Source organism: Garra rufa, chromosome 24 (assembly GCF_049309525.1).
Source record: "Garra rufa chromosome 24, GarRuf1.0, whole genome shotgun sequence".
Classification (NCBI taxonomy): domain Eukaryota; kingdom Metazoa; phylum Chordata; class Actinopteri; order Cypriniformes; family Cyprinidae; genus Garra; species Garra rufa.
The window spans coordinates 14,026,942-14,053,859 of NC_133384.1; the positions used below are offsets into that span (position 1 = coordinate 14,026,942).

Here is a 26,918-nt window from a genome sequence, read left to right on the forward strand (position 1 = left end):
CATGGTTTTGTGGTCCAGGGTCACATTTGTTGTTTTAAATGGGTTATGAACTGAGAAATCAAAATTCCCTTGATCTTTTGACATTCAAGAGGTCACTGTACTATAAAAGCATCCTTTTTTGAGTTTGTTTAAAATAAGTTTGCAGAACTCAAGACTTTCTTGTTAGTCTAACAACAGCTTTTATTGAAGCCAGTGTGGCTAAACACTGCCTTTACAGAACAAGATCAGCACCTGCTTCGTCATCAATGCCTGTTTAGCCCCGCCTATCGATTTGCACATGTAGTGTAAATAATGAGATATGCAAACCGTTCTACGCAGAAACCAAATGATAAAGACAACAAAGACAAAGACGCTGTGCAGTGTCAAGTAGTGTCTGGTCCCTATTATTAGAAAATAGTCTATGAACTTTATTTTTAATGAAATTCCAGACCACGTCGTTAAGAACTTGGTCCTTTGTTCACTTTTTCATTTTGCCACAGATTCGTTGACAAACAAGGCACAATTTGTTGCAGAAGTTTCAGAAAGATTGAAACTAAAAGACAATGTGTGTATTTATGAGTTATTAATCTAAATTACAACAGCGTCCATCTATGAAGGATGTAGACTGTCAAACATACACAACTATTAGCCAATCATACCAGTGTTTACTACGATCCTCCATACCTTTTCAAACAGAGGGGGGTCAAAACATAACAGAAAATAGCTTATTACTTCTAAATTATGATGTTTTTTGATGTAAGAATATTATAACTTTATAAATGGACCTCAGAGAACAGTCCAAGATTTTTTAAAAGGCAGTTCATGACCCCTTTAATATTGTGCCACTCACTTTGTAAAGACTAAAAAGGATGATTTTTTCTATATATCTAAATCAAGAATGGCTTTTGACTTCAAAATTGTGAGATCCCAAAAGACAGGAGTCTATTATAAACACGCTTATTCCATTCAGTGCTGCACAAAATACACTATTACATGAATTGCATTAGCAGATTTTCGTGTCTAGTGCACTTCATCAGACATTGTGGAACTACTTAGATTCTCATGTAGACAGTAGACTCACTTTGGTTTGGAACAGTCTCTGAAATGCTACCCTACAATTTCACAATAATGACCAACATTAATAACTAATTACTGAGCATCAAACAATCATCAGCACATAATTCAGCCGAGCACCTTGGGCAAAATGCCAAGCCACATCTGAATGACTGCTTTCACCACATTCACATACAAACTCGTTCAGCCAAACTCGAAAACCCTCAGAAGAAAAGGTTTCTAATTGTATGAATTTTATATACAACCACATGAGACATTTCAATCATCTTCATTCATACTGTTTACTGTGGAAAAAGTTAATTCATTCTAATTGCCAATGTATTCTTATATCACCCTACTGTCTTGTTGTTCAAAGGCTGTACAACGAAAGTAACCTCCTACCTTTCTAGTATTTTTCTGTTCATTTTCTCCATAAGGATCAGTGTTATTTTAGTATTATTTATATACTATTACATCATTCATTTATATTTTGAATAAGCTTTTATTTTTATATCTTCAGTTTTAATTTTAGTTAAATGTTTTAATATTTTTGTTTTGTTCTTTTGCCACTTTATTTATTTATTTTATATTTTTTACTTTCCTTTTATTTCACTTCAGCTTTAACTTACATTTTATTTCAGCTAGTTGCCAAAGCAACATTTCTCAACTGCATTTATGTTTAGAATCTAATATATATATATATATATATATTAGTGGTGGGCCGTTATCGGCGTTAACGTGCTGCGTTAACGTGAGACTTTTATCGGGCGATAAAAAAAATATCGCCGTTAATCTATTCTCAAAATTGGGTTGGGAGCTGGGTCTAAACTACGTAAGCTATGATGACTTTCACCTTGATAGTTTAAAGCGGATGTATACCAAAGACTATAGAATATGGTCGCGCATTTATGTCTCCTCCGCCAAAACACAGACGGGATCACGTCGTCCTTCATTCATAAAAACCGAATTTATTATAGCGCGAAATGCCACGTAAATTCGTCGTTTTTTGGATTCATAAATCAAATATGGTCTGTCACTTAATTCAAATCGCGATATGGACTAGTGTCTGTGAAAACTGAAATGCAAAAAGACCGTTTTAATATGAATCCGGTATGTTCCGTTTGCCTAGCTGTGTGTATGAAATTCATACTATGAATGGTGGAGACGCGCTTTTACTACACGCATACTGAAACACACGTGACGCTCCCGGTAATTTTTGGCATTTGCATCTCACATGAACAGATAAACTCAATCTCCAAAACTGCTGTGAGTGTCACTTTTACCGTTTCATTTGAGAAAACTCGCATCATGTCATACTGTATACACAGAAACTTCACGGCAACCTGTCAAAATAAAAGTACGGTGTAACATGTTTAGTCATTATTTGTTTTAGTCATATTCTGAATGCCTTCAGACGAATTCAAATTAGCCATTTTAATCTAGATTAATCTAGATTAATTCCAGATCTAGATTAATGTGTGTGTGTGTGTGTGTGTGTGTGTGTGTGTTTGTGTGTGTGTGTGTGTGTGTGTGTGTGTGTGTGTGTGTGTGTGTGTGTGTGTGTGTGTGTGTGTGTATACAGTACAGACCAAAAGTTTGGACACACCTCATTCAGGTGTGTCCAAACTTTTGGTCTGTACTGTAGATATGAATTCAACTGAAAAAACTTGTGAAAAAATATCTTTCAGGTGGTCAAATAGCAAATAGTGGAGCTCTGCAGCCACCTACTGGTAGAAGTTATTTGTAGTTGTTGTTTTTTTACTTTTAAAACTGGATTTTCCAAAAGATGGGCAAAAATCTTACACTAAACCATGTGCAATTATCCATGTTATCCCCATGAATTAAAGTTAGAAATGTGGGTCTTTTATAAAGTGAATTTTACATAAAAAAGCAGTTTTTGTATAAAAACCCATTTAAAAAATATTTATTTATTAATTTATATATATTTAAAAAATATCACTAACCCACTGAAAACTGCACAAATGTAGAGTAAAAACTTTATTAAACATAAAAAAAAATATATATATATATATATATATGTTTAAGCTTTATTTAAAATACTAAAAATGACTTTTAATAGTTTTAGCTAACAATAAAAAAGGATAATGATAACAATTTTTCAAAATTCAGAAAAGAGAACTAAGCAATGAACTAAACCAAACAGCTTTGAATCAGATATTTGCAACTTTGATTTGAATCTAAAATGCATTTGAAAGACTGCATACTTAACATCTTATACGAAGTCATGAACTCCACATCCCATGATGCAATGCGAATAAAGTAAATAAATACAAATTGTACAATATTAAACTGCTGACTAAACGTCAACATGCAATAAAATATGACACATTTGAATTTAATTACAAAATATTCAGCAAGGCTTATAAGTTTGTTACAATAAATTTGATTTTTATCAGAACCTACACTTCAAAAGAAAGACATAACAAACCTAAGACGACATCTTTCGACAACGACTGAAACTTAAGACTGCTGAACTAGAAGAATAGTGACTTACTGCAAGCGGGTCGATGCTGAATCACTTTTATAGATGCACGTCTCCTCGTCTTTGTGTTCCTTCCTGATTAAACAACATCTAGTTATTCTCTCTGGGTCTGTCTATATCTATGTTCTGAGATGAATTTTGAGAGAATAGTTTGAGTGAACACACTTTTTCTCCCTATAACTGTCTTTCCATCTGGTCCTTATTTAAACCAACCAATCAGAGTTGAGCAGCCAGAGAAGGCTCCCATTTCAAGGCCTGTGTGTTTGACCGTCATTCTATCTGGATGTAGGGAGTATACAGAGTGTGCTAGTGAATGTGTGTGTGTGTGTGTGTGTGTGTGTGTGTACATTGGCAAAAGAGTCTTACTTCTGTGTGTGTGTGTGTCCACAAGCATGGGTCTGTGCTATAATATACGCCTGTACGTTGTTAAGTACAGGCTATGAATTTCAGCTGCGGAGCCTCGTATATTTCCATTACATGAAGCGGTAATGACAGAGCCCAATTCGCTGTTATGACATTGAACTTAAATACAAGAGACAGACAGACAAACTTAAGTAAACACATACTTCCACAGATGCTTTAACTCTGCAACTAAATCATTTAGCAGTTGACGGGTAAAAAGTAAAGCAAGAGTAAGAGATCACTCATTCACAGGCTTACAGAACTCCACAAAAAGCTCAGCAGATTTACACAGAAATCAAACACCCATCATTCACAAAATTGAATTAAACTCGAGAAATATATTCTATGTGTATTGTATAGTTTTTAAAGTGGCTACTAGTAGGGCTACACGATTTAGGTGACAGATTTATTTCAGTTAATAATGCAGCCCTACCTAATAGTAACATAGGGTTACTTTCTGAATTTGAAGATCAGGGTACATTTCACTTTGTCTTCCAGGAAACATGTAACTATCGTCTGTAGCCTCTGAAGGTCAGTACAAAGTAAAAAAATGCAATATTTAGGCAAAATAAGAAAAATGTCCTATCTGTTCAAAAGTTTTCACCCTCATAATGTGTGTTTTTTCTTTCTGGAGCATCAGTGAGCATTTAAACCTTCTGTAATAGTTGCATATGAGTACCTCAGTTGTCCTCGGTGTGAAAAGATGGATCTCAAAATAATACAGTCATTGTTGGAATAGGTTCAAGTACACAAAAATGCAGGAAAACCAAAGAATTTGTAGAAGACCAGCAGTCAGTTTAACTGTTCAGGACAAACAAGGGACTCATGAACAACTATCAGTAAACAAAAAACACAGTTGTGGATCATTCAGGTAACAGCACAGTACTAAGAATCAAGGGGATGTAAACTTTTAAATTGGTCATTTTTAAAAACTCAACTATTATTTTCTCTTGTGGACTATATGTAAACATATCTTACATGCAATAACATGCATTTTATATGATTCCTCTTATTTTAGGAAAATGGTTAACATTTTGCAGATTCTGAAAGGGGGATGTAAACTTTTGACCTCAACTGTATGTTTTTACATATAATTTAGTATGTGCATATCAGTGTGTATACCTAGTGAGCGATCCTTGGTCTGGTTAGTAGAGCGGACCACAGGCAGACTGGCTCGAGAACGGGAGCCTCTGGTGAAGGCGATGGGCATGTCGCACTCAGACATGACCTCCAGAGCATCTAGAGAGACCAGTGAGCCGTGCTCCACCTGATCCACAAACACAGGCACTGGACTCTGACACACCACACTCTTATTAGAGCCCCGGCTCTGTAGGAAGAAGAAAAAAAAGTTTAGAAAACATGCTGGATTTGATGATACGTCATTAATGCAATTTCTCAAAACCATCTACAGCTCAAACAGATCATGCCAACTTAAGAAGTTCAGGTTGTTGGTTCAAAGTGGTCTACAGGCACAAACTAGCTATTTTATCTACTAACCAGCTGTTTATCAAACCAGTATTTGGGAGCATGTTAGCTGGTTTGTAACTGGTTCAAAGTGGTTTACCAACACAAATCAGCTTGATAAAGTCATATCTGCCAGAAAAAAAAAAAAAAACAGATAATAACAGCTTAAGATGTGTTAAATGTTTTTAGGACATGGTAGGTGGTCTGTAGCTGGTTCAAAGTGGTCTACCAGCACCAGCTTGATAAAGATGCACCCACTAGTAACCTAACATCAGGGCAGCTTATGACCATCATCCAGTCAGTAGACAGGATACACTCTTTATTGGCATGTTTCCAAGAAGAACCTTAACATCCATTGAAACTTCCCATTCCACAAAAGGTTCTTTATAGTGGAAAGGGGTTCTTTCTTTCTTTCTTTCTTTCTTTAGAACAATTCACTAAATGTTTTTTTTTTTTTTTTGCAAAACCCAAAATGTTTTTTTTCTATGGAATCACTGTAAAAACCCTTTTTAGAGACTTTGTTTTAACACTGCAGAACCTTTTAAACTATCAGAAACTGGTTTAAGATGGATTCCATCAGGGTTTTCTACACTACATGCATGCAACTTGAACCACTCATTGTGACCAAAGCACAATTTGTCTGAATACATTAACATTTCCTGAAGCACACACTTCACATTTCATATAAAGCAACAGTCACAGGTCAACTGTGAAAACTGCAATCAGTCATGCAGATCAGATTGACTACATACACCAATAACTATATTCAAAAATTACAGCTGAAGTCAAAAGTTTACATACACCTTGCAGAATGTGCAAAATGTTAATTCTTTTAACAAAATACGAGCGATTATACAAAATGAATGTTAGTTTTTATTTAGTACTGACCTGAATGAGATATTTCACATAAAATACATTTACGCATAGTCCACAAGACAAAAAAATAGCTGAATTTACAAAAATGACCCTTTTCAAAGGTTTGCATACACTCAATTCTTAATACTGTGGTGTTATCTGAATGATCCACAGCTGTGTTTTAAAAAAAATCCATCAGGTCCCACGAATTCTGTTGTTTTTCAGCATTTTTGTGTATTTGAATCCACAATGGTTGTGTGATTATAAGATCCATCTTTTCACACTGACAACAACTGAAGGACTCATATGCAGCTATTACAGAAGGTTCAAACGCTCACTGATGCTCCAGAAGGAAACACAGTGCATTAAATATATATATATTTAGGCAAAATAAGAGTCCCTCAGTTGTCCTCAGTGTGAAATGATGGATCTCAAAATCATACAGTCATTGCTAGACAGGGTTCAAATACACAACAAATGCTGAAAAACCAACGAATTTGTGGGACATGAAGGATTTTTCTGAAGAACAACAGGCAGTTTAACTGTTCAGGACAAACAAGGGACTCATGAACAACTATCACAGAACAACAAAAAAAACAGCTGTGGATCATTCTGGTAACAAAACAAGTATTAAAAATCAAATGTATGTAAACTTTTGAACGGGTCATTTTTTATAAACTCAAACATTATTTTCTTTTGTATGTAATGTCTATGTAAATGTTTTATGTGAAATAACTTATTCAGGTCAGTACTAAATAAAAAATAACATTCATTTTGTATGATCTCTCTTATTTTGGTAAAATAATTAACATTTTGACTTTAACTGTACACATCAAATCCAATATGGACATGCCTGTATATCAATACAGTCAGTATTGTACAGTCAGTACAATTAGTTTCAGATGAACAAGGTTTTCCATGTTAGGTGATTTTGTGGTATTGCACACACACATGCAGAACACACACTTTCATTCGTGCTTGTACTGACTCGTGAACGAACGTTCTGGATTTTCAGCAGATATCTTTGAATTTCTATCTCAGAGTGCAGAGCAGACAACATCCCCTGAAATAACTATTAGGACAGAGAGAAAAAGATACAGAGTATGAAGGAAAAAAACATTGATGAGGAACACATGCATAATAGAACAGAAAATGTAGAAATTCAGTGTGGAATTTGAAAACGCCTGCAAACCCACAGCAGCTGATGAGCACATTCACTCTAAACATTTTATAACCTTCAAAATGTGTTTTATAAGTTCTTCCTCCAACACAGAGAGGTGCAGAGAAGTATGTGACTGTCCAGACTTCTGTCAAGCACATATGGGTCATTTTGAAAGCCAAGAAAAGGTCCTGAGAAGGTAAATTGTGTCAGGGGTAAATGTAAATGTTCGTTTTTCATTTATCCCTACAAAAGAAACATTTTATACATTTCAACAGCTCTTGAAAGTAAGTATTTTAAGTTAATTTTATATTTAAGGAAATTTGTATTCTTAAATGTCTACTTAAAACATCACATTTGTTTACAACAAGCCATTCAGAAACTACATCAAGGTAAGTAAATTATAAAATACATTTCTGAGCAAACTATTCCTTTTAACTCAGGTAACAGGAATCAGTTTCAGGCAAATACATTTTAAAAGAAGTCATGACGTGATAAAAAGCAGCTTTTGATATTTAAAACACCCACACACATGTGGTTTCTTGTAATTTAGGTGTTTATTCCTCTCTTTGATATGAAGTAGCAAAAGAGAATTTGAACTAAACCAGATATAACCAGATCAGAACTTTCCAGACCACAGCAAAGTGTCCTGGGGTTCTTTTGAGAGCAGGAGGTGGGAAATTAGATCCACAACCACCAACACGATGATATTCAGTAGGCACGCATAAAACAGGAGCTGTCAACCAACTGATGACAATAAAAGCTCAAGGGTTTGTTTGTGCGTGTGTGACTCACCACAGGTTAGCTTCTTTTCTCAAACCTTTTCTATAATTAGCTGAAGTTCATCACAAGTTCAGGAAGAGAGTTGGAGACATCTAGTGAACTGACAGCTATTTCAGAATAAAAATGTCCTGAAAATTTTACTTACCCCCATGTCATCCAAGATATCCATGTCTTTCTTTCTTCATTTGCAAAGAAATTATGTTTTTTGAGGAAAACATTCCAGGATTTTTCTCCATACAGTGGAATTCAATGGTGCTCAATGGGTTGAAAGTAAAAAATGCAGTTTCAATGCAGCTTCAAAAGGCTCTAAATGATCCCAGCCAAAGAATAAGGGTCTTATCTAGCAAAACGATTAGTTATTTTTCCTAAAAAACATAATATTTATACACTTTTTAACCACAAATGCTCCTCATGTCTAGCTCTGTGATGCACTCTGTGCATTCCTGTTCAAGACGTTATGTCGAAAAACTCCCATCTCATTTTCTCCTCCAACTATAAAATTGTCCTACGTCACAGTTTTTCCTTTTTTTGCAATGGGTGTTTGACCCTACTTTGTAAACACTGGGTCGGTACTTCTGCAGCGATGTAGGATGATTTTGAAGTTGGAGGAGAAAATAAGATGGGAGTTTTCAACATAACCTAACCATCTTGAACAGGAATGCACAGAGTACGTATGCACATCAAAGTGCTAGACAAGATGAGCATTTGAGGCTAAAAAGTAAATAGTAATTTTTTTTCATAAAATAACTGATCGTTTCAGTAGATTCCTTATTCCTCGGCTGGAATCGTGTAGAGCTTTTTGAAGCTGCACTGAAACTGCATTTTTAACCTTCAATCCGTTGAGCACCATTAAAGTCCAATATATATAGAAAAATCTTGTAACGTATTCCTCAAAAAACGAATTTCTTTGTGGCTGAAGAAAGAAAGACATGAACATCTTGGATGACATGGGGGTTAAAAATTGAACTACACTCTTAAAAATAAAGGTGCTTTAAAAGGTTCACAGCGATGCCATAGAAGAATCATTTTTGGTTCCACAAAAAACGATTCAGTCAAAGGTTCTTTAAAGAACAATCTCTTTCTTACCTTTTTATAGACCTTTTTCCTGAGTAAACGATGAGCGCCGCCATTACGAATTCTAACGTCAGATTGAATGCTTTTCTGTTCCGGTTTCCATAGGAACTCATTCAAATAGCGTCCATCTGTTTTTAATGTAGCTAACGTCTGCTGCTTCGTGTCATCTACACACTCATAAAAGTGAGGCACTGACAAATGACGGTCATTGCGACATTGCCAAGTGATGGCGCTATGGAGCCATGTGCTTTTTAAAAACATTTGAATAGGTTTAACATTAGTTTATTAGCTCGGAATATACCCTAATTTGACTAGAAACAATGCAGACCGGAAATGCAAAGCATTCTTTCAGTTAAGAGCCGGACTTACTTCCGTGTTCAGGAAAAAGGTCTATAATCGGAAGAATCTTCTTTCACAACAAAGAACCTTTTGTGAAACAGAAATGTTCTTCAGATGTTACTGGTTCTTTATGGAACCATTTAGACAAAAACGTCTGGGTTACGTATGTAATCCTGGAATCCTTGGGTACAAATCCTGTGAAAAACATGACTCACGATGAAAGAGCTGAAAGACGAGAGATAAAAAACAAGCTAAAATTGCACGCTTGTGATTGCGTTTTTCAGTCACATTCACTTTTGTTCATAATATCGGGTAGGTTTAGGTGTAGTGCAGATGATATGTTATTTTAAAACATCACAGAGCAGTAAGCGCCACTCAACGGACAATTCATGTCAGAACTGAGGTGAACATCAATGCCACATAAAATGTACCATATGTACCAAATGTACACTCATCTGTTCTGGGGACAAAAACGAACTCTCTTAAAGGGGTATGTATTTCGCATCTTTTGAAAAAGTTCCCACAGGTACGTTTTTGCCATGAGATCAAGCTGACAAAAAAAAAAAAACAGAACAATAAAATAGTATAAATAATAATCATACTATGTTAAAAATAGTATAGCAGTGGTGCCTGGATGGTATACTATTGGCATAAGATTTTAGAAATAAGCATCTGCAGATGCTTTTAAAGCTAATGTTACCCATAACAAACACTGAGGAACTCTATAATATCTGGACAGCTGCTGATTTAACTCAATGGCAGTTGCACAGCTGACGCATGTTTGTTAGAAGGTCCGGAAGGGTTATATATGTGTATTCCATCTCCACAGAAGAGATAAAAGTGCCTGCCCATCTGAATACAGTTATATCGCATATACAGATATTATAGTCAGACAGGTTTCTGTCTATAAAGGGGCATTATCTTTAAACAGCTCATGTGGTTATGATAACTCACTTATCTTTATAATTTACTTATCTTTGTGGTTATCTACCTGGAAACTGGCTAAGAAAATAACTAGAAACATTCATATCTGCAGCTGTAAGATTAAAAAAGAAAGGTTGGCATGAATGATAAAGATACAAACAGAGATAAAGAGCACTGTACCTGTACTATGTGTGTCCTTGCATATTGCTTTGGCAACACTGCAGAGTTTTATAGTCGAGCTAATAAGTTTGTTATGAGAGACAAGAAAGAAAGGCAGTAAAAAAAAGTGATAACCGCCCCAGATACCACAATGAGTCTTTTTTCAGACTAAAGTTAACCTGTCTATGTTTTTTTTTTCAGAAATGATTAGAAGGGCTGTACAGAGATGATTTTAAAGCTGAACTGAAATGACCCCGCCAGTTGTTTTACCTTTTTTTCTGGGAATGATACTTCAGTTAGGCTGGGATTCCCCTCGCTAAAAGAGTAATGTGACATCAGCTATACTCATTATGGACAAAAACATACTTGCACACACACACACAAGATGCCTCGGAGTCCATACTGTCTAGTTCTTGTCTGCCTCCAACATTAAAGAAGGCATATTTTACTTTTACCCTGAAGTTTTTCCACTACACACTACCAGTCAAAAGTTTTTGAACAGTAAGATTTCTAATGTTTTTAAACAAGTCTCTTCTGCTCACCAATCCTGAATTTATTTGATACAAAGTACAGCAAAAACTATACAATTTTGAAAGATTTCACTATTTAAAATAACTGTATGAATATATTTTAAAATGTATTTCATTCCTGTGATTTCAGTTTGAACTTTTAGCATCATTACTCCAATCAAATATTCAGATTTGCTGCGCAAAAAACATGTTTTATTATTATTATTATGTTGAAAACAGCTGAGTATAATTTTTTAAGGTTTCTTTGATGAATAGAAAGTTCAGAAGAAGCATTTATCTGAAATAGAAATCTTTTGTAACATTATAAATGTCTTTATCATGACTTGATCAATTTAAAGCATCCTTGTTAAATAAACGTATTAATTTCAATCGTTTATTTTCCAAAAATTGAAATTATATACTGATTCCAAGATTTTGAATGGTATAATGTATAATAAATGCTGATCTTTTGATGGATCTTTTTATTCATCAAAGAATCCTGAAACAAGCGTTTTAAAATATATTTAAATAGAAAACAGTTACTTTAAATAGTAAAAAATGTACGCTTTTTTGCTGTACTTTAGATCAAATAAATGCAGGTTTGGTGAGCAGAAGAGACTTGTTTGAAAACCATTACAAATCTTACTGTTCAAAAACTTTTGACTGCTAGTGTAAGTCCATGTACAACATTTCTTATAAAGGGTTCTTGCACCACCAAGAATCTACTTTCACCTTAAACCTCCTTTATGCAAATGATGTGTTATTATTGGCTAACCTTTTGTATGTGAAATGAGTAACAATGCCAAGATGTTGGACACTTAAATGGTGTTGATATGTAAATATGGGCAGTCACATGTTAATGCACTCACGGCTGTGGTGTCAATACTGTAACGATGGCTGAACGGCCCATTTTTCTGGTTAGTTTTAAAAAATTCTGTGTGGACTGGAGATTTGTGTTGAGAAAGTTAAAGTATAGCTACTCTACTAAACTTCTTTATTTCAAAAGAGTAAAGAAAAACACCACCATTCAAAACTTTGAAAGTCTCTTATGCTCACAAAAGCAGAATTTTCTTGACCAAATACAGTAAAACAACACTACTGAAACTTTTTAAAAACTTTTTAGCAGTCATTACTCCTGCATTCAGTGTCATATGATACAGAAATCATTCTAATATGCTGATTTTTGTGCTCAAAAACATTTCTTATTGTAACATTATGAACATCTTTGAAGCATCCTTGCTAAATAAAAGTATTTCTTTCTTTAAAACAATATCCTACTGACCCACAACTTTTGAATGGTTGTGTACAAGAAACAACAAGAACTTCATTAACTCCAGCATGTGAGAAGCTCTAGTGGGAACAAAAACAAATGGCTCCTTTTTCTTTTAAAACCTTACATTGGACACACACATTCAGGCATGACACACTTAAACACATTAGTCAATGGCTCCCAGTGCTGGTCTATTTCAGAAAGAACAAAATGAACTGACCTCATTGCGCCTAAAATATCCAATCATGGTGTGTTCATACTAACATTAACAGTGATTAAATCGCTGGAGGTATGATGTTTTGCGTTTCTTGTTAGTAGGGGTTTCTACTCAACTGTAGTATCCAACTGAATCAGAAGGCCAATCTCGTCAGATGTGCTATCTGCACTCCTATTGGTAGTCACTACGTCATGCCATTTGCATAAAATTAAACTCCCCTCTGTCACCTCAAACTCCAAATGCCAATAAAAATGAATGACCTCCAGTCACTTTTTCACTTACACTAGCAGTCAAAAGTTTTTGAACGGTAAGATTTTGAATGTTTTTTAAAGAATTCTCTTCTGCTCACCAAGAATGCATTTATTTGATCAAAAATACAGCAAAATCAGTAATATTGTGAAATATTTTTACCATTTAAGGTAACTGTTTACTATTTGAATCTATTTTAAAATGTACTCAGTATGCATTACTCCAGTCTTCAGTGTCACATGATCACTGATTATTATTACTGTCAATATTTAAAACAGTTGAGCACATTTTTTTCAGGATTCTTTGATGAATAGAAAGACCCAAAGATCAGTGTTTATCTGAAATAAAAAGCTTTTGTAACATTATACACTACACCATTGAAAAGCTTGGAGTTTCAGAAAATTCTAGAATAAATTATAGAAATGAATACGTTAATTTAGCAAGGATGCTTTAAAACAGTCAAAAGTGATTATAAATAATGTTACAAAAAAATATCTATTTCAGAAAAATGCTGTTCTGTTCATCAAAGAAACCACAGCTGTTTTCAACATGATAATAATTATTTTGAGCAGAAAATCTGAATGTCGGAATGATTTCTAAAGGATCATGTGACTGGAGTAATGACTCTAAAATGTAGCTTTGAAGTCACAGGAAGAAATTACATTTTACAATATATTTAAATAGAAAACACATTTTAAATAGTTAAAAAATACTGTTTTTGCTGTAGTTTGGATGAAATAAGTGCAGGCTTGGTGAGCAAAAGAGAATTCTTTAAAAAAACATTTAAATCATAATGTTCAAATACTTTTGACTGGTACTGTACAAATATAGAATAACAGAATCTTTAAAAAGTGACGTTCGAAAGGTTCACATCTAAGCACTTACTGTATTTTACTGTTCAGACAGGTATCCCATCATGAAAAGACCAAGTGTAAACAGCCTCTAAGACGCATCAGAGACGGTCAGCAATCCAATTAACCACCAGCAATGGCTCAAACCACCTCATTTAACAACCAAAATATTTTCTTTCCCAAACCAGACACATAATCTTATCAGTAGAGCAATAACAGCCCTACAGCCAGTTTTGTATCTCCTGTGCACACTGCAGGCCTGCAGATACTGTATCTAAATCCTGTTGAACCAAGAGCATCTGGAAATTTGTCCATCTGGTCTTGTTTTGGTCTGGTGAAAGGTATAAAGGCCATTTTCCTCTTTTCCTTTTATGCGGGTCTCTCTCTCTTTCTTTCTGAGTGGATAGGGCAGTGAACATGTGAGGGTGAGGTTACAGTCTGTCTGGGCCAAACAGAACCAGATGGTGGCTCTCTGTTTTTCCGCTCACAAAGTCTTGTGACAGACTTTCACCACGCCGGTGCTTGAGGTCTGGTCCGCATGCAAAGGTGGGACACAGATGTTCAGCAGGGAGGTGTGTGTGTGTGTGTGTGTTGATAAACATCTGAGCCATCCATCACATCAGCACTGACACCTTGGCAGGAAAATATCATACACACACAGATGGGTTTGGGCATGTTTGCTGACTCTGCAGGTTCATTCTTAATATAATTCGGAGGAATTCCTGCTGGTGGTGTGTCTTTCAGTTAAAGAACAGTTATATAAACTATTGACCACAAAATAATTAATTAATTAACAAACAGGTATTTTTAGTCTTATTTTTTCAGTAAAAATGTGTAAACACTACTAGAAAATATATGAAGATATATATTTTTAGAGAATTATTTTGAAATCTTTCGAATTTCTCTTTTTGTTTTAAGTATAAACATCCCTATATTTATGCTTAATAATAAAAATACAGGTTTTAATATTATATTTAGTTTTGATTGACTTCTTGAAGGTCAATGAGATATTTTCGTAACACATTTCAAAGTGACGCAGTTGCATTTTAAATGTATTTACTATAGTAATAGTAACAGTACTTAGAACAATAAGATTTTTGTAATGTTTTTTTAAGAAGTCTCTTTGAAATAACTCTCTTTTAAAATAACTGTTTTATATTTGAATACATTTAAAAATATTATTTATTCCTGTGATTTCAAAGCTTAACTTTTAGCATCATTACTCCAGTCACATGATCCTTCAGAAATCATTCTAATATTCTGATTTGCTGCTTAGAAAATGTTCATTATTATTATTATGCTGAATGCAGCTGAGTAGAATTTTTTCAGGTTTCTTTGAAAAGTAGAAAGTTCAGAAGAACAGCATTTATCTAAAAATCTTTTGTAACTTTATAAATGTCTTTATCATCACTTTTAATCAATTTAAAGCGTCCTTTGCTAAATAAAAGTATTAATTTCTATAATTTCTTTCCCTAAAAAGAGAAAAAGCTTTTGAATGGCACTCAACTGAATTGCGCTCAACTGTTTTAAATATTGATGATAATTATAATAATAAAAATGTTTCTTTAACAGCAAATCAGCATATTAGAATGATTTCTGAAGGATTGTGTGACACCGAAGACTGGAGTAATGATGCTGGAAATTGAGCTTTGATCACAGGAATAAATTACATTTGAAAAATATTTCAGAATTATACTATTTTACTACTTTTATCAGAGAATGAGTGCAAAAAATGTCTCTTAGTCTGTGCCTAATAACCCTGAAACCCTGAAATATCTCTAGATGTTGCATTCTCATCTAAAGATTTACATTTTAATTATCCTCCCATTTCAATTAAAGAGCAAAGGTCACCACCTTGAGAAACCCCCCCCCCCTTTTTAAAAAACATCTGAACAGACATTAACAAAGAGACAGTGACGAATAATAATAGAATGACACTAGCTATTTTAATAATACTGATACTGTTTGTGCCAGCCTCATTCAATGAGTATTAAATACTGTACAATTTCATGGTCTAACTGGAAAATTGGCTGTTTTCCCACTATTTCTGCTAACCTTGGTGGTTTGAACTGTATCAGAAAAAGGAGAGAAAGTGTCTGAATTGGAAAAGAAGGAATGTGCTGACACACCAATAACCTTGAGTGTGTGTTGTAGCATAACTGTGAAAAAAAAAACACACTCTGCAGGTTATGTGGCCTATTAGCACTAAAACATGACACTTTAATATATACACTACCATTCAAAAGTTTATGGTTGGTAAGATTTTTGATCAAAATATAGTAATTCTAAATCCTACTGACCCCAAATTCAAACTTCAGTCCCGGAACACACTACAGCTTTAACCAAACTGGCTCCACTCAACAAAATGAAGCTCTGGTCCTCATTTTGGTCTTTGGTCTGGTGCTGGTCCATGAAAAATGGGAGAGGTCAACCTCAACCTCACCCCTCTCATTACAGGACACTGACCACTACCACACGCTCACATATAAATCACACAGATACACACAATGACAAAAACACACAGGAGGAAAGAGGAAATTATATCTTTGAGATGACAGGATAAGAGAAGGTGCGGGTGAAAGAGTGCAACAACAAAGAGCAGAATAAAAGGAAAAGAGAACAAACTACAAATAGTAAGAGAATGAGTCACAACACTAATCTATACACTGAAAGATCACTTTTCAAACCTGTCCGACAGTGAGACAAAACACTCCTGAGAAAACTTAGCATCATTCATACCATCTCCATGGGGCTACCACTATACACATTCTCAAACGCCCTTGATGTAACTAATTCAAAATTTCATTTATGTAAGAGAAAAATAATTCAAAAATAATGGTGATGCCACGGAGTGCCCGTTACACCTCAGGTGTGCATTTTTTTCTAATAATTCAACAGACTGGAGTCAATTATTCTGCCTATAGTACATTTACCACACCTCAAGAAATTGTTTAGATGTTGTATTTAAAGATATTCGTCAGGTGTTTGTTTTTGAAACGCTTGTGACTAGGATTAATTTCTTACGCGTCATCCAGTGCCTCCGTTGCTAATTTCAAAACGTCATTTTAGACTTAGCAACAGAAGCTTGAGCTGTTGAAAGCAGACTAATATAGTTAATAATACAGTTATTAGCCAGGGTGAGAGAGAGAGATTAAGTATGTGTTAATTACTTAAGTCTGTGTCTCTCAACAGTGTTTGACAGTAGTTTCTCTACTAATAGCGGAACTGTAAGTTTATCTGTTTCAAGAACAGTAAAATATTATCTGAGAAATAACATGTAGTTTTGATGTTATTGATTTATTTTACTGATAAAACTGTGAGCATGTGTGTTTCCATGTGTGCGGTAATTTGTCATTTTTATCCTAATGTTTTTGTTATATATATTTGTTTGGTTAGTGTCTTTGTGGGATTTGGTTCATCAAAATTTTAGAATGCTTTCTGGAGGATCATGTGACACTGAAAACTGGATTAATGGCTGCTGAAAATTCAGCTTTGCTGTCACAGAAATAAATACAATTTAAAATGTATTAAAATTACAGTTACTTGAAAATGCAATCAAATTTTAGAGTACATTTCATCCTTTAGCATAGATTGGGTCACCCAAGAGATTTGATACAACAGTCATTTATTTACTTACTCTCATTTATTATGTGCAAAGTGTCACCATAAAAAAGTAAACCCCTGTTCAAGAAGACACACCCTTCGTTCTGTGATTTTTGCATGATGAAAGTACCTCTCACACACCATAACAATGCATTGCTGGTTGGCTCCTCTGCTCATCATGCTTAAATGAGCATCACATCCCCATCAGAGCAGCTGCCACAGTATTTGCATGGCCCTGTGAAATTGGACCATTCATGGCAATGAAGCAGCCAAACATGCAAAACTGAAACTGCACTGACGCTTTGAACTGACAGCGTCTCCAGTGTGCGCTCATGACCCCGGAATGACCCACAACTGAACATTTTAATATATCAATTCACTCCTGTCTGCTCTTGGCAGACAACGGCAATGATGGAGAACTGGGATGGTGCCAAGCAGTTGATCTGTGACCAGCGGGGGTTACTGCACTGACGATCATCTTGTCCCAAGAATCATCTTGTCAACAAGAAAACTTTGCTAATATTGTGATTCATTAAAACGTTTCTGACACCCAACAATTCCATTTTACAGTTTAATTAGCTAATGATAATCTAGTATAATTAGAGTGTTAGTCTTTCAAACTGGCATAAACAATGGTGGCTTGCTCAACCACTAATTAGTACGTTTTTCTTTATGATTTGCGTAAAAATGAATCTTACACGTCAAATCAACTTCACGTCTGACAGCAAGCCCAGTATCCACCCAGAATGTTCAGCCCGTTGTGAACAATACTCTTAAAGTCATTGCATTAGCTGTCAAAATGTGCAACAGGATGAATTCTTAAAGAAGCTTTCCAAACAAGTCTAAACAGCTTTTCATTAGACTGTCTCATGGCTCATTTCATTTGAAAGCAAAAGCTGACAGCTTCTTTACAACATTATTGATGGTCTATCAGTTTATTACTAGACATATGTATATACATAGTAGTCCCTAGTGACAAAATGAGTATACTTAAAATTATTTAAAATATATTTATTTCATAATAAGTACTACAAAAATACCAAGCAATTGTACTTTTAGTATACTAAACTGGTATATCTAAAATCTGCTAAATGGCACGTAAAACTAATTTTGCACTTTAATTGTGCAGAAGAAATGCTGAAATTAGGGATGGCGAAAACTAAAAAATTTCTTGACCGACCACCGAGCCTCATTAGCCGGTTGAAACCGGTTAACCGATTAGTTTAAAATATGGTACGCTATTTGAAATAACAGCCATTTCGAGCCGCTCCTGCAATTTCGCAAGTCTGTCGCATCTGGCCCCGATCACACCGAACGCGTCTTTTAGTTCTAAAAACGCGAGGCGCACAGCACTGCCTTTTTTTTGTGACTTTTAATAAAAGAGCGTGCTGCGTTTTTTTTATGTTGCTAAGCAACGACCAAAACAGCTGTCCTGTCAGTCAAATCAAAGGATTATAGCGTGAGCACTCTAAAATCTTAGTTTTATGCATAGACTGTTTTATGCTGTTAAGTAAACTGTCATATTAGCAGAAACCCTAAAAAATACAGCTCCGGGTTACCCACGATAGACACAAAAGGTTTCTCCTCTATTTCTTGCAGTCTCCGGACTTTTTAAGCAACCGTAAAATTCCGTCACCACAACAGAAGGCCCGCCTCTCCATTCATTCGATTGGACAATGGAAAAGAACGCGAATGACGTTGGGCGTTTTTCCGCTCAGAGTTGATTTTTTTTTTCAACTTCACGCGCTCAGAGCGCTCCTGCAAAAACGCCTTCGGTGTGATCGCAGCCTCTCTCTGCCGCTCTGCCTCCCGCACACACACACACACACACACACACACACTGCCACTCACGTCACTTTTTTTAAAATCCCCTACAGTCCCGCAAACGCGGCGACGAAGAGCTTGTTGTATGTAATCGTAGGACAAATGGCTCCTTAGTTTCAAATGGTTTGGGTACAAGGTGATCGCTTTGAAAATAAAGGCGTTTGTCTAGGTTAGAAGCTCATTTGAAACATTGCCACGGCTCATTTATGAAAATGACAGCTCCGAAGAGACGCCGCTTTAGTTTCGGTAGTGCTAACCATAATAAAGAAAGATGATGATCATCATCACCTTATCGGTTACCACTGAAATGTAGATGTAATGTATTTCCAAATCTAAGCCCATCTTATGCGGAATGTTGCCTAATAAACTGCAACATGATAAAACCAATGGATAAAACAGGCACCTTCAGAATGCGTAAAAGACGCACCGGCACTTTTTTTTTTAACCGACTACCGACAACTTTGACCGGTTAACGTTGATACGGTCAACCACCGGTCAAGCGGTCATCGGTTAACATCCCTAGCTGAAATCCAACTAAAGATATACTTTAGTATCTTTGATTGTGCTAAAGTGGAACTATTGCAAGTATACTTTAGACACACTTTAAATATTTAGCATTTAAAGACCGAAAATAGCTTCATATTGTACTGCCTAATTTAACCAACAAAGGCTCATTGGAAAAAATGGCCCCTATCTACATTTCTGCAAAACTCCAAATGAACACAGTTCAGTAAAACTGACAGTATGGTTGCATGGTTCCTTCCACACCACACTATGATCTCACAGTCACAACACTTGTTCTGAAGGGCATTTTTTGTGAAGTAAATAAATTGCATCACATAACCAACTCTATTTGACTCCTCTGATGTAGTAAACTTGCTCGGAAGACCACCTGGTACACCATTGCATTGTTAAACAGCAACTTAACAGGCTGTATTCAAACATACTGTATTACATTATATGAGTGTGTGTGTGTGTGTGTGTGTGTGTGTGTGTGTGTGTGTGTGTGTGTGTGTGTGTGTGTACCTGGTATTCATCACATTGTGGGGACCAAATGTCCCCACAAGGATAGGAATACCAGTAAATTTTGACCTTGTGGGGACATTTCTCAGGTCCCCATGAGGAAACAGGCTTATAAATCATGCACAATGAGTTTTTTTGAGGAAGTAAAAGTGTGCACAATCTCCTGTGAGGGCTAGGTTTAGGTGTAGGGTAGGTGTAGGGCGATAGAAAGTACGGTTTGTACAGTATAAAAACCATTACGCCTATGGAATGTCCCCATAAAACATGTAAACCCAACATGTGTGTGTGTGTGTGTGTGTGTGTGTGTGTGTGTGTGTGTGTGTGTGTGTGTGTGTGTGTGTGTGTGTGTGTGTGTGTCCCTAAATATGTATAGGTTTGTCAGAAGAAATGATCAACCCTGTTTCAATCATTTTCTGGTAGACAACTGGTTATTTATAGCCAGATAACGGTTGAATAATGATACCATAAAAACATGATACTGCCTGCAAATTGTCACAAAGTATTGTTCTTAGCAAAATACTGTTGTTATGTTCTTATAATACCTTAGCATCCTTTTTTAAAATCACGCTCTGACACGTGTATTATCTAAGCTTGTTATTGATGAAAAGTTTGAAAACCTTGTTGAAATGTTTACATACATTAAACATACTTTTCCATCTTATGTTTTGATTCAACTCCGCCCCCTTCCTATTATTCGCACCTTGGACCCTGTCAATTGAAGTTGCCGTACAAACTACTATAAACCTAACACGCCAATACATGTCAACAACAAACACCAAAAGCCAGGTCTTAACGCCTGATATCTTCCCACGCAAACGACAGCAGGAAAGACGACACAACCATATCTCAAGAAGTCTATCGCTGTCTAATCTGAAACTGGCATGATGGAACAGTCAGCAAGTTATATTAAACATCCAAACTATGACTAGAAAGTTACAAGCAAGCCTTCCAGCACGCCAAACGCCCTCTGAGCACACCTGGTAAGGGGCAGAAGACCCCTGCCATTGTTGTCTTATCCGCATCTTTTGAGTCGTTTCACACTCCAGAATGAATTGCATATCAGGTTACTGACTGCAACAGAACAGTAACATGCAGAAACGCAAACATGCGCGCTCCTGCTCTACTTACTTACTTACAGAACGCGCTGCTTAGAAGTTTGCGCGCAAGACTAGATTGGAGACAATCGCATGATCATCGAGTTTGCAGCCGAATGGATTGAGTTTATATAAATAGATTGCAAGTATGAGAAACTGTTACTATACCTTATTTGATATACAGACACCCTCAAAACAATCGTCCTCAGTTTCGACTCATTCTCAGTTTTCCCATGATTTGCATGAAGGTTGAATAGTATGCCATGTCCTTTCAGTCTCTATTCCCGGAATAAGTACACTTCGCTCAATGGAAGAGCCCGAGAGCGAGTGTGTGTGTGAAAGAGTGCGTGTGAGACGCGCACCCCTCCTCTCCGCGCTTTGCCCCGGCAGCTCTGCGCGCTCACCTAGCTGTAAACTGAGCCAAGTCTGCTCTTACATCACACATTACTATGGTGACTTCAAATCCCTGTAACTCTCCACCCAAAATACCTGCCGGATCATCACACAAATAGAAGTACGTCAGGATGCAACATCAAATGACTGCTAATTTGTTTTTTTTTTTTACTTTCTGCAAAGTTTTCTTAATTCATCTGATTGTTTTTATGTTTTAATTATGTTTCATGTATGTGTATTATATTTTATTACCTGTTTTTAAACCAACATTTAATATTCTAAACTAAAATCTAAATTAAATAAAGAAATTCATGTGCAAAATTTAAAACATCCATGCTTTCCCTGCTGAAAAAAACACTGGTTAGGTATGTTTTGGTGCTGGGATGCTGGTTTTAGCTGGTTTATGCTGGTCCTTTGCTGGTTTATACTGGCCCTTTGCTGGTTTATGCTGGTCCTTTGCTGGTGTATGCTGGTCATGTTACTGGTCAAAGACCAGCATAAACCAGCAAAGGGATAGTATAAACCAGCCAACATAAACCAGCTAAAACCAGCATCCCAGCACCAAAACATACCTAAACAGCATATGCTGTTTTTTTTTCAGCAGGGTTCTAGTGTTAATACACAATCAGTAGTGACAACTACTGTACTTTTTTTTTTTTAACTTGACATTAATTTCTACTTACAGTAGCTTTCTGCTTTCATTAATATTATAGGTTATTTTTGTATTGAAGTCAGTGCAAAAATCACTGAAATACAGATGTTTAAACCCAATGTGATGCAACGCTCCCTGGTCTCCCCTTGTTTTGATTTAGCATGAGGTGGAGGACAGGTGAAGGCTTACACAGCTAAACTAAATGCTAAACTCCTCGCGTTGTGTGCGATTCAGCGCTTTCCTGCTGATAGTGTTCAGTGGTCAGCAATAATAAAATAAAGACAGAAACATTCGGAACAGCTCATTTGAAACACATTCAGTGCATCATGTCCTGATGGAACAGTTCAAAGATAGCCACTAGCCCCACCTTTAAAACAAGATATGCTTTTATACAGTTTGTCCAATTATTTTATAATAACAGCTCTTTGTTAAGTATTGTAAAAGCAAATGATTGACCATACAAATAAGGTACAGAGAAAAAAGGTTGGTCAAGTGTATGGATGACTGGGCACTAAACCAATCAAAATTCCTCTCTCTCTCTCTCTTTCTCTCTCCCTGACTTTCTGTGTGTGTAAACCCGCCTACAAGTGTTACTCACGCACACACTGACATTCTGCAGCCAAGTACTCTCATTCTTGAGAAGCTGTCAATCACCTTCATTGTTCTCCTGTGTAGGTCTTTAAGAGCAGGTGAGGAGCCTTTTGTTTTCAATCAGAGTAAACACACGCAACACTCCCTCGGTTACCCGCTGTGGGGAGGCGTTCGGCCCCCTGCCCCCACCTTTTCTCTTTAATACCCCCTGGGGCAATCCAAATAACATTCCACAGGCCCACTGAGTGCATGAGTATGGGCAAAACGAGTGAAAAGAGAACGACAGAGTGAAAGAGTGCATTTTACAGAAAGCATGTTGTTTTTCATATCACAAAATGATGGATTCATAAGTGTTATGTGTATAAATGATCGCGTGTCATACTATAAAAGAAAACGTCTGCTGTGTTAAACCATAAATTTGCAGACGGTCAAAGGTTTGGAATCCTTCAAACTTTTTTTTAATGATTTTGAAAGACTTCTCTTATGCTCACCAATGCCAAATATATTAAATATTTAAAAATAATTTAAATATTTTATAAAGTTCTCTTTATACATATTTGATCACATATAGAAAACTTTAATAATGTGAAATAAGATTATAATTTAAAATAACCGTATTCTATTTTAATATACACTACCAGTCAAAAGTTTTTGAACAGTAAGATTTTTTTATGTTTTTTAAATAATTGGCTTCTGCTCACCAAGCCTGCATTTATTTGATCGAAAATACAGCAAAAGCAGTAATATTGTGAAAAATTTTTACTATTTAAAATAACTGCTTTCTAATAATATATTTTAAAATGTAATTTATTCCTGTGATTAAAGCTACATTTTCAGCATCATTACTCCAGTCTTTTTCTGATCCTCTTCTGATCCTTCAGAAATCATTCTAATATGTTGATTTGCTGTTTAAAACAGTCTATTTTTTCAAGATTCTTTGATGAATAGAAATATCCAAAGATCAGAATTGATCTGAAATAAAAAGCTTTTGTAACAATATACACTATACCAAAAGCTTGTAGTCTTGTAGTCAGTTTTGTATTATTTTAGTAGTTTTTTTTTTTTAAAGTAATGATAAAGACATTTATAACGTTGCAAAAGATTTCGGTTTCAGATAAATGCTGTTCCTCTGAACTTTCTATTCATCAATGAAACCTGAAAAAAAGCTACTCAGCTGTTTTTAACATAATAATACATGTTTTTTGAGCAGAAAGTCATAATATTAGAATGATTTCTGAAAGATTGTGTGACTGGAGCTATGACGCAAAAAAAATCCTTTTTGAAATCACAGGAATAGATTACATTTTAAAATATATTCAAATAGAAAGCAGTTATTTTAAATTGTACAAATATTTCACAATATTACTGATTTTGCTGTATTTTAGATCAAATAAATGCAGGCTTGGTGAGCAAAATAGACTAAAAAACATTAAAAATCTTACTGTTCAAAAACTTTTGACTGGTAGTGTATTTTAATTATTAAAATTATTCCTGTGTTGGCAAAGCTGACTGTCAGCAGCCATTATTCCAGTCTAGAGTCAAATAATCCTTTAGAAATCATTCTAGTTTATTTGTTGCTCAAGAAACATTTGTTTTAATTATCAATGTTGAAAACATTTGTGGAAAGTGAGATTTCTATTTCAAATAAAAGTAAGATTTCTATTTCAAATAAATGCTGTTCTTTTTTAACTTTCTTGTCATCAAAGAATCCTGAAAAAAGAATTATAATTTCCACAAAAATAATAAGCAGTAATAGTAACTGATAATAATACGTACTGGTATTAATAACTGAAAATGCAAATCTACATATTATAATAATTTCTGAAGAATCATTTGACACTGTATCACAGTCTATCACAGGTATAAATTATATTTTAAAGTACATAAAAATACAAAACATTTATTTCAAATTGTAATAATATTTTATGACTGTTGCTTTTAATCATGCAAAAAATACATGCAAAAAAAAATCCTAATTATCCCAAACTTCTCACCATTAGTGTACTCTAAGATCTGGTCAGTGCTAAGCTTTTCTTTGTCATTTTCCTAAACATTCTGACTTGAGTGTGAAGCCGAAGAGAAAATGGAAATTTTAGGGCATGGCCTGACAACAAAAATGTGTCAGTATGATATATGGCACAGACTTCAGTTCTCACCTCAGGCAACAATGGCTGGGCACAAGCACTGAAAATGGATTCTTTTGGCCAAAGGGGAAAATATAAAACAAACCCCCACCTGTTCGGACTGAGAGGTCAATCTGTTTACAACCTTTTTAAGTATGCTGGGGCTCTAGAGTTTGGTTGGTTATGGGGCTGCAGTGGGAAACTATGTAGCTTTTTCAGCATCCAGCTTTTAAATATAAAAAATATTTAGCATATAATGAATGGAGCTAATATTATGGGTCAGCCCAGAGGTGATCTCTGTGGTCATAACTGAAGAATGTGAAGTGTGAGGGCAGCAATATTCACACTCTGAATATAGTTTCATATTGCAAGATGCGTCATTCACTGCAGAAACTGTTCATTGTTAGCTGATGTTATTTTTAAGAAAGATTATTTTATTTATTTTGTTTTTACTACTTCTTTTACTTTCTTCTTACTACTTCACTGTATGGCCTCTATCTGATATTTACAACCAGCAGATAACTCAGACTTCAAGATCCGGAACAAACACAACCTTTGGCTGACTCATTGAAAATCAATAGATAACAAACACACACAAGACACTGTTACAACAATGAGATAAGTGGCTTTTACTATAATTTTGTATGGTTCAGTGCAATCATTGGCACCATTAAATGACAGATATAAAACCTTTAAAGTTTCTTCCAGCTACTACCTGCAGGCAATAAAACTGCTACAACCTCCTTAGACTGTTCAGCCAGTGGTTAATGATCATGTAAACATTTTTACTTCTTTTCCCGGTATTGCAACATTGCATATTTGTATTGCACATAATACTGCACTATTTTTATAGTTTTTTTTATTTTACTATTTATCTGTTTCAGTCCCCTGACATGGCACAAAACGCGATTGGTTGCTTTACCAGTCAGTCATATGGCCTCTTGGGCAGGCCTTGGCCATTCAAAGTAGTCAATGGAGGTCTGGCTACACGAGACTAAGTGAAGAAGATGTGCTGAATGAAAATGCATATTCACGCTCTGACAGCAGATGGCGCCAACTGAACAGCAGAAATGCAGCTGTTAACATCTGTTTACATTATAAATGTTTTTGTGTATTGCACAATTGTGTATTTTTGTTATTAGAAAAAATGTATACTGTGATAGAAGGTTAAAAAATTTTTGCAACATGAAAATTTGATGTCACATGCCTAAATCTGGCATTGACAGATATATGTATGTATCAACCTGATCCCATGACGAAAACATCCTCATGAAAACTTTTTCGCAAGATGCGAAATACGTACTGCCATATATGTTTCGTGACATATTTGATGTGAAATGTCCACTAAGTGGCGCTAAAAGAGTGTTTGTTTGAACGTATATATCGTAAGTTTTATGTGACGTTGGCAGTTCTGACTTGAAATATTCATGCTATTTCTGATTGTATTGATTAATTCGAATTTAATGTTTTTCTTCAATTTATTTTTTTAGAAACCGAACAATCATGATTTTGAATAGAAATATTACCAAACGTTAGAATTAGACTCTTCAACAATATGCCAAAGATAACAGTAAAGAGAAAAAACAATCCAACTGCATCACGGTGCATGTGATTATGATATCTGATATTTCATGTTTGCATCATGATGACAGGCCAAGAGCTGCTGTTCATTGTTTTTATAGAACATTTATAGTTAATAATAGTCTACTGGTGTTATACCTTCAGTCATTTTGAATTTGAATTACCTTGACTTTTGAGATTTTTTAATGTATTTTCCTTGTATTGTTTCTTAACATACAGGTGCATCTCAATAAATTAGAACTTA

The 26,918-nt window shown here is 35.3% G+C and overlaps 1 protein-coding gene across 1 annotated transcript in view; it reads right to left on the reverse strand.

Annotated features, from left to right (window-relative positions):
• Nucleotides 1-26,918, reverse strand: part of LOC141300796 (sickle tail protein homolog) — a 154,632-nt gene that overhangs the window by 57,667 nt on the left and 70,047 nt on the right. The window contains exon 3 of the mRNA XM_073831094.1: nucleotides 5,060-5,264. Coding sequence (XP_073687195.1) covers nucleotides 5,060-5,264 — 205 coding nt within the window. The remainder of the gene's footprint in view (nucleotides 1-5,059; nucleotides 5,265-26,918) is intronic.